Here is a 9,378-nt window from a genome sequence, read left to right on the forward strand (position 1 = left end):
TAACAAAGGTTTTGATCATCGTGAACCAATGACTATTCAATGTGATAGTAAGCCGGCTATTCACATCAGTTCTAACCCGGTCTTTCACGAACGCACGAAACATATTGAACGGGACTGTCATTTTGTACGGGATGAAATCATTAAAGGGGTCGTCAAACCGCAGTATGTCTCTACCACGGCACAGCTTGCGGATATACTCACCAAGGCTTTAGGACGTAAAGAGTTTGATGCATTCCTTCTCAAGTTGGGCATCCGAAACTTGTACGCTCCAACTTGAGGGGGGGTATTGAGGATATTTGAGGATATTTTCCTAATCTTGTAGATATAACCAAATCTCTATTTTGTATATTTACCTTTTCCTTTTAGCTAGGGTTTTAGATGAGAGTTAGTGGTGGTGGTGAAGCGACGAGTACCCTCGCACGGTGCAAGGACAGATTGCCTCGCTCTCCCGGTGAGCCCTGGTTGTCAACGCTTGAGGACGGTGTTGTTTCCGGTTGTCTCCTCCGGCGAGATTGGCTTTGATCTATCCTCGTGCGGTGTATCTTCCTGCTCTTTCGGTTGTGGCTCTGGTGTGGCGATTCTTCTCTTTTTGGGTCTCTCCACCTTATTTTCTCCGCTCCGGAGGTGGTTGGTTTGGAATCTGTCAAGCGGCTCTTGTGGAGGCAAGTCACATAGTCGTTTGCTCTTGTGGTTTGTTCGTGGCGGTTAGTGGCGTTGTGGGTTTTGTTTCACGTGGTCAACGTCTCTCCTCCATTAGTGGGCAGTTTAGTGTGGCAGCCTCCTCGGCCATGGTTATGGCGTTTCCATGACCTTTTCGCTTGGCCCTTTCGCTTCGGCTCCGGTTGCTTTCAGGTGGAGTTTTTGTGGTTTGTTGTCGTCGGTGACGGTTCACTTTGTGCAGGTGAGCTTTTGGGTGTCTGGCAAGGTTTTACGAGGGTTGAATAGAGGCGGCGGATAGGTCTAAGTGGCATCGCTAGCTCATTGAACTAGTGTAGAAGTCCGCGGTGGTCTATGCGTTTTTGTGTTAGTTCTCGGAGAAGCTGTAGGCTTCTATCACGAAGTTTTGAGGACGGGCTTCGGTTAGATTGGCTCGTGGCAACAACGATGAGGACTCCAGTTCTTCGGTCCTGTGGCAACCACGCAAATTTCCGGGCTTCGCGATCTCGGAATCGGTGTTTTCCCTCATAACTTCGCCTTGTTCGCTCAGTTTCGATCCGAATCATTTTGAGTAGTAATGTTGTTTTTTAATTTTCTGTAGTGTGCTTTAATCTGTTTCTAGTATTCTCTGTAACTTCTGTCACAAATTCAAAATAGTATAAAATTTCACCTTTTACCAAAAAAAAAAAAATTAGGGGATAGTGTTAATCTATAGATATGGTGATGAATAGATAGAAAACACAATAGTTTTGCTATAATATGATAAAGAATCATTTGATAATGTTAATTTACTAATTATTTGTTTGAACTTTGAATACACTTTTTAAGTATGGAAATGGATAAAGAATCATGTGATAATGTTAATCTAATAATTGCTTGTTTGAATTGGAATACACTTTTTAAGTATTGAAATGGATAGAGATTAGAGAATCATGTGATATTGATTAATCTAATAATAGAGATAAAATGTACCAATGTTTTATACATGAAGGAAGCATATGGAAAAGAAAAAAAAATTCTATTAATTAAGTTAATAGTATAATTTGAAGTTTTAACATGGTGAAAAGGTGCATATAGTAATCAATGTAGTCAACCCTACATTTTTCAACATTCATATACTTTCCTTTTATTTTTATTTCTGCCTAGATGTTTTTATTATGTGAATAATAAAGAAAAGTCATGTACACCAGTATATATAGTAACAGAAACATTAACATAACAATACAGCAAAAAAAAAAGTAACTTTTCATTTATCATCTCTAATTTACAAAACATTAGTACATAGCTTTCTTTTGTTGTGATTGATATATTGATCATGGCCAACATATCATGTTCTCATTTCCTCATACTCATGCTTGTGTTATCAGGTAATTTTATGTTTTCCACTTCCAAACATCAAAAATAGGTTTCATCTTTACATTACATAAAATATACACTATATCGTTTCACATCATAACATATGGTATTTTACTTTTAGTATTTTCAGTGGTTGAGAAGGCTAAGGGATATCAAACTGATAAATATTGTACTATAATCCTTGATCCAAGAACTCCATGTGATCTTGTTGACTGTCGTCTAAACTGCTATTCGGGGTACAATGGAGTTGGAAAATGTATTGCATCCAAAGCCGGTAGAACTCCTAATTGTGTGTGTACTTATAATTGTTAAACTGACAAAATCAAAATAATAATGTTCTATAATTAAGAAAATATTTTCCTTAATAATCTATATGAATAAAAAAATTTGGAAGTTCTTCAGCCCTTCTTATAGTTGAATACGTAATTATCTATATATACATTTTTGGTGAAGATTTGGCCTCAAAAATCCTTTTACAATTTCAATATTGTACATTTAGTCCGTACAAATAAAATCTGGAAAAAATATATGTCTTAATCAAATTTACAAATCAATAAATAAACTCTTAAAACATTTCCTATTTTTATGGTTACGAGATATCAAATCCTAACATATGGAAGTCAAATATGCGAAATTAAAACAATTGATTACCATAATTTCGGGATTTACCTATTAAATATAAACTAATAAGAACAGCTAATCCTAATCAAATCTTAATTACCATTGTTTGATAATGCTGTGATTTTACGTACTTACCATAACTACTCGATATCTAATAAAATAAATATTCAAAATTTAAATTCATATCTCATATATAAAGAAACTACCAATTAAACAAATAGTCAACAAAATATTACGTACGAATAAAAATAAGCTATATCCGATCAATTGCTAATTGCCATTTTAAAGATATTACGACCTTTCCTTACCTATATTCGACCAATTGCTAATTACCATTTTAAAGATATGTGATTTGATTCCCTTACCTAAAAAATAATTAGTTACGATTTTATACATAAAAACGATTTTATAGTAACAAACAAAACTCATAAATAACGAAATCGGTCCTCAAATATTTACCTAAAATATCGACATTAATTTTAGATTTGTTTTATTTAAGTAAAGATTTGGAAATGAATTTCGGTCCTTAAATATTTGCCTAAAATATCGACGCAATCTTTTCAAAAATCTCAACAATTATAGCTACAATCCCGAATTTAAAGAAAAATAGAAACTAATTACAACAATCCATCTAACAAATGGCATATTCCTTACATCTTCTTTCGTTTACAATTATACTTTATACCATATTTAAAGAATATGCATAATATAATTTATGGAGTAAATTATAATAGTTAGCATTAATTTCAAATTTTAATATTTTCCAAATTTTGAGCTTGATCACCAAGATTTTCTCGCTTTACAATCAAACCTAACCATAAACATCTACAGTCTCCTATAAATAAGATTTTCTCACTTGATTGATCGTGAATCACCATCTCAATCTTTATCTTCCTTTTCATTTGATTGTGATTTTTTATTCAATCATATAAACTTTGCTCCCTGAATGTTATATGATTGTAAGAGTTTACTCCACTTCGTGGAATCTACGATGTCATATTGGTTCAATTGTGGATTAGACATCTTTACTTCTAATTATCTCTGTTCCATGCAATGACAAAATCTAATCTTTTTTTTCTCTTTTGCTTTGCAGGTTTTTACCAACCATTTGAAGAAGATGAACTTGAACAGAGTCTTACAATCGACATAATGCTATCCTCTGAATTGACCGTAAGTTAATTGGCATGCAATGAATGTTATGTTGGAGTGGCAGGTCTATATGAAATTTTTTTATAGGGGCACACTGTTTTCTTTATAACTAAGTTTTAATTTTTCTGTTTGTGTCAGGTTGTATGTAAAATTGAATGGGAGTTTCACAAACTTGGGGTGTGCGTTTGGATTTTCGGTAACCACAAAACTTAAAATCACTTCTTCATTTAGTTCAAGAGAGTTCTATTAGTAAGAGTGTTCAAGAGAGTTCTATATTTTCTCAGAAATTTGTCATGGCACGTATTCGAGCAGAAATGAAATCTAAACGAGATGTAAAAATGTAACATGACTGTGAATCTGTGATAATAAATGTAAGCTAAATTTATGTGAATCTATTTGCACGTACAATATTATTCTTGCAGCCAAAAGAAGCTCGAATGAAAGCAATAGAAGTATTCTTCGCTGTCTCTCATCTTTGCGACGCTTCCGCTTTGCCTGGCTCAATTTTCTACTGGTCTTGGCGTAAGATTTATCCGGCTCATTCTCTGACTTAAATCACTTTTACGTTTCTATGGATTATAATATGTTGATTGTAGCATTAAGTTGAAGTAAGGAGCTTCTCAGAGGAGTCAATAAAGGCTCTTGCATCAAACAATGAAGGAACTTACATAGTTGGTGGTGGATCCTTTGGAGATATTTATAATAAGGTGGTAAAGTTCATATAATTAATTTAACTTCTGGTAAATAAGTATATATTTGTTTCATGGCTAAATTTGTTTTATTGATGAAATTAGATTACAATTGGGAAGTTGCTTAAGTAGCCTTTTGTCATGAGTAGCATTATAGAAAAGTGGAGGTGCAATCTCATCTTTAGAAACCTAATATACGTTGACGTTATGGTTATTGCTATGATCAAGTAAGTTAAGTGTTTCTCCTTTTTATTGACGGATATAATTATCAAATCTCTTGACCTTAACACACTTCATTTAATTTGTTTCTAAATAGAGTTTTGGATGTTTTAACAAATGGACGAGGAAAGACAGAAAAAGGAGAAGAGAAGGAAGTTCTTGAGTGGGCTTTCACTTCAGAGACTCAAGAAGACAAGAACGATTCGAGAAATCATTTTGGTAGCCTCACGGGTAAACATGAACAAAAAGAAGCAGTGTACACCGTTTAAGCGATTTGCAGTGGATGAAAGCGATGGAGAATGAAGAAGAAGATGCTTCAAAAGTCTAAGAAACGAAAGAGAAGGGACACAAAGACACCAACGAGTAATGGGTCAAAGGCAGAGGCAGAGTCGAGTGAAAGCAAAAAGGAAAAATAAGAAGAAGAAGAAGAAGAAGAGACAAAGGAGGAGAGTGGGAAAGAGAGTGCAGAAGAAAATGAGAAGCCATTACATAGTTGGAAAACTTATAAGAAGAAACGGTCCAGATACTCTGTTATGACTTCTTCACCTAACTCTAGAGGTAAAGGTAGTTCAAACGGAAGTAAACGAAACTAAGAATAAGGCTACAAGTATTAGGCATTTAAGTTGGTCTACAAATTTTTTGCACTAAGCCATTTCTCATAAATATGTGTCTGTTTTTGTTTTTAATTTAAACCTTGGCAAATTTATAGATTTTTTAGAGTTTAGAGCTTAAAACGATGAGAGGGGGCAAATGACAAAGGTGTACAAATATAAGGACACATATATACAATAAATCTTATAATAATAATGCAAAACAAAATAATCACTTTCGTCACTTAAATTTATTCGACAAATAAATACAAAGCCAAATAGTTTTTCATTTACATACATAAAATTAACTATTTAATTTAAAGAACATTATATTGAAATACAAAAACATATAATATTCAAATTTAAATCCGCTATACATCTAAAGAAATGTAAGTTTTTGTATCTATATTTTAAAAATTGAATACTAAAAATATATAAATCGTACACTATATAATAATAATATATAGATTTATATATATATATATATAGATTTATATATATATATATATATATTTATATATATATGTATATGTATTTAAAAATACAAAGTAATCGTTTATATTAATACATTATCTTTAAATTTTTTACATTTCAATTTGTTTAAAAAAATATATAGTCCCGCGGTGTACCGCGGTGTACCGCGGGTCAATCCCTAGTTGGAAACATTTAGAAGAAGATTTCAGTCACCTGATTGTTAATTTTTAAAATTGTAATATTAATGACACATATATAGTTATGACTGAAAAATATATAGCGATAAATTTTAGCAATTGTGTAGTTGTAATTAAACACTACACGTGAGGGGTTCAAATGAAAAAAATAATATTTTCCTTTTTGACTTTGATTATACTAAAACGACGTAGTTTTGGTTCAGATCGTTGCCACGTCAGCGACACTATAGAAATCGAGTCAGCCGATAATATAGTTGACTAATTTTTGTTTACGTCAATTTAGATTTAGACATTGGAATTAATGTTTGTGTAGGGTTTTTTTGAATATTTTGATTGTTTATATTGAATTAAGCATGGTTGAAATGTTCATACATGAAAAAGTACGATCGAAAAAGTACAGTTTGAAATAGGCCATTTCCCTGGGCCACACCACCTATAATTAGAAGACAGCGTACATGCAAAAAAAAAAAAAAAAATCAATATTAAAAAAAGAATGTCCTAATTTTCCAATTTTGTTTCGTCTGCTACCTATAAATCCAAATGTCCGATTTAGGGGGTTTTAGATGATTACATCATTGATATCGAATCAAGGGAGGGGAATTTTTATAGCGATGATGGTAGAGAATCCAATACTTACGGATTCGCTGAGAGAGACATGAAACGATTACATAATTACTTCTCAAGGAAGAAGATATTCGATCGTAAGCATCAAATAAACGATATCGAACGAGTTTCCACGGTTCTCTCCATAAATCAAGACGAAGTGATTATTCTGCTTCTTCATTATCATTGGAGTGTTAGCAAATTCGAAGATAATTTTTTTTCGGACGAAGAGAGAATCCGTAAAACCGTTGGTATACTGAAGAATCTTGTAGTTGATTTTAATGATAGAGAAGAAAATATCCAGTGTGAAATTTGCTTTGAATCATACACTCGAGAGAACATCACAACAGTTTCTTGTGGTCATCCTTATTGCAAAACTTGCTAGACAAGTTACATCACAAAAAAATTAAAGAGGGTTCGGGATATTTGAGGGTAATTATCATGAGCCTTCTTGTTCCGCTGCGGTTGGTCAAGATATGATCGACAAGTTTACTAAGAGAAAAATTTGGGATAAGTATTATAGATACTTTCTTAGGTCTTATGTTGAAGATGGAAAGAAGATTAGGGAGAAGTATAATAGATATTTTTTTCCATCACTAGGATGCGAATACGCAATTGATTTTTGTGTTTGGAGTGGAAGTGGTTTGTTGGATAATTCCATTACTTGAAGAAGAAGAAATTTCTTTGTAGAAGATGATGTAAGAGATACAAAAAAGGAAATACAAATAAAAGTCAAGTAGGATAAAGTTTTGTAAGATTTCCTTTTACTAATAGAATTAGGAGTAGCTAAGTTCTATAGAAATAAGAGTTTATGGAGAGATGTTCTATAAGAAAGAAATAAGAGAGTTAAGAGGCTTTGGACAATTGTTCCAAAAGACCTAAGACCTTGAGAGAGTTTAGTTTTGAAAAGTTCCTAAATCAATAAAGAAAAGTCGTTCTTTACTCTTTCAAGTTCTAGTGGTGATGAATTACTTCTTGAATCATTCAGCAACTACATCAAGATAAGGAGATCTTAATTTGAATTGGTATCAGAGCTTAAGTTGAAGACTCGATCCAAATACGGTGTTATGTGGCTTTCGTAAGCAAGAATGGTGGGCGAGAATCCACAACCTCGAATGAAGAACCTTAGGGCTCCATCAATCCATTGTCCAATGTTAACGTCGACAGACTACACGGTTTGGTCGATGCGAATGACGATTATTCTCCGAGTAAGTAAAGTATGGGATAAGATCGATCCAGGGTCAGAAGATCCAAAGAAAAACGATGTGACGATAGCACTTTTGTTCCAATCCATCCCCGAGGCACTTATACTTCAAGTCAGAGAACATAACCCAACAAAGAAGCTTTGGGAAGCCATCAAGTCTCGACACCAGGGAGCGGACCGGGTAAAGGAGGCAAGGCTTCAAACTCTAATGGCTGAACTAGATCGGTTGAAGATGAATGACACCGACTCTGTTGACGAATTTGCGTGCAAGATCTTAGGCCTTGCAGCTCAATCGACATCTTTAGGGGAGATGTTCGATGAAACAAAGCTACTAACGAATTTTTTGAAGGGACTTCCACGAACCAAGTTCATTCATATTGTAGCATCCCTTGAAAAAGTTCTTGACCTATCGAGACATTTTTGGGAGAATAAAGGCTTGTGAAGAACGTGTAGGGGAAGAAACTCAAAGTGAAGATCAAGAAAACTAATGTTTTTGAACTCAAACAACAACAACCGTGGTGGCTACGAAAATTTTCGAGGAGGAAACAGGGGCGGTTATAACAGAGGAGGCTATAATCGCGGTGGTTATGGTAGAGGAAGTTTTGGAGGGACGGTTCCGGTAGAGGCAGGGGTCGAGGAAGCAACGCGACGACAAGAGACAAACTTGCACAAGACGCAAGAAGCTGAAGCTCTATACATTCACAAAGTGTGTTCTTGATCGAAGATAAGGTGTTCTCAAAGAACAACAATACCAACAATGCAAGTTTTTGGTATCTCGACAACGGAGCAAGCAACCATATAACGAGAAAGAAAGAGTTTTTCTCGAATTTAGAAGAAAACGTCAAAGGAAGAGTAAAGTTTGGTGATGGCTCGTTGGATAACATTGTAGGGAAAGGTTTCATTGGTTTTGTGGGTAATACTTGTGAGAGAGGACCCCTCAAGGAGATCTACAACATACCGGATCTAAAACACAACATACTAAGTTTTGGACAAGCAACAGAAAGAGGATGTGAAGTATACATGAAAGGAGACTCGTTGATACTTAACTATCCATGTGGGAGGATGCTTGTAAGATTCATAAGATCACGAAATCATCTCTACAAAACGCCAATGGAGATAAGAAAACCGACATGTCTACTTGCTGATGGACTTGCTGATGGACTTACTGATGGACTTGCTGATGAAGCTACATGGACATGGCATGCTCGGTTATGACACATAAGTTTTGCTGTTACAAACAACATGGTGAAAAAGGATATGGTCGTCTGAATGCCGCAAGTTTCACACGAGATGAGTGTATGCGATGAATGCTTAGCTGGGAAACAAACGAGACACTCGTTCCCAACCAAAGCTACCTACCGTGCTACTCAAGCGTTAGAGTTGATTCACAGAGATTTGTGCAGACCAATTTCACCACCAATATCAGCAAACATCCCGTATGTTTTTGTCTTGACAGATGACTTCTCAAGATACATGTGGACGATGGTATTAAAGGAGAAGAGTGAAGCTTTCGATCGGTTCAAAAGGTTTAAAGGATTTGTAATTGTGGAGAAGCAAACCATGATGTCTATTAAAACCTTTCGCAACAATAGAGGAGGAGAGTTTACTACAAGTGAGTT

At 34.6% G+C, this 9,378-nt stretch overlaps 1 protein-coding gene across 3 annotated transcripts; it reads left to right on the plus strand.

The window, feature by feature from the left end:
- The first annotated feature begins 1,724 nt into the window (after positions 1-1,724).
- Positions 1,725-5,383, plus strand: LOC9315009 (putative defensin-like protein 158). Of its 3 annotated transcripts, XR_002332461.1 has the most exons (5): positions 2,334-3,804; positions 3,922-3,979; positions 4,206-4,490; positions 4,578-4,699; positions 4,789-5,379. XR_002332461.1 is itself a non-coding variant. In XM_021027399.1 (4 exons), the coding sequence occupies exons 1-2, from the start codon at positions 1,973-1,975 to the stop codon at positions 2,323-2,325; spliced, it is 243 nt and encodes an 80-aa protein (XP_020883058.1). In that variant the 5' UTR covers positions 1,725-1,972; the 3' UTR covers positions 2,326-4,490; positions 4,578-4,699; positions 4,789-5,383. The 3 variants fall into 3 exon arrangements, 1 of the variants encoding a protein (XP_020883058.1); XM_021027399.1 differs by adding an exon at positions 1,725-2,024 and having other exon boundaries at positions 2,135-4,490; positions 4,789-5,383; XR_002332460.1 differs by having other exon boundaries at positions 3,922-4,490; positions 4,789-5,382.
- Positions 5,384-9,378: the final 3,995 nt, after the last annotated feature.

Source organism: Arabidopsis lyrata (assembly GCF_000004255.2).
Source record: "Arabidopsis lyrata subsp. lyrata unplaced genomic scaffold ARALYscaffold_4, whole genome shotgun sequence".
NCBI lineage: Eukaryota > Viridiplantae > Streptophyta > Magnoliopsida > Brassicales > Brassicaceae > Arabidopsis > Arabidopsis lyrata.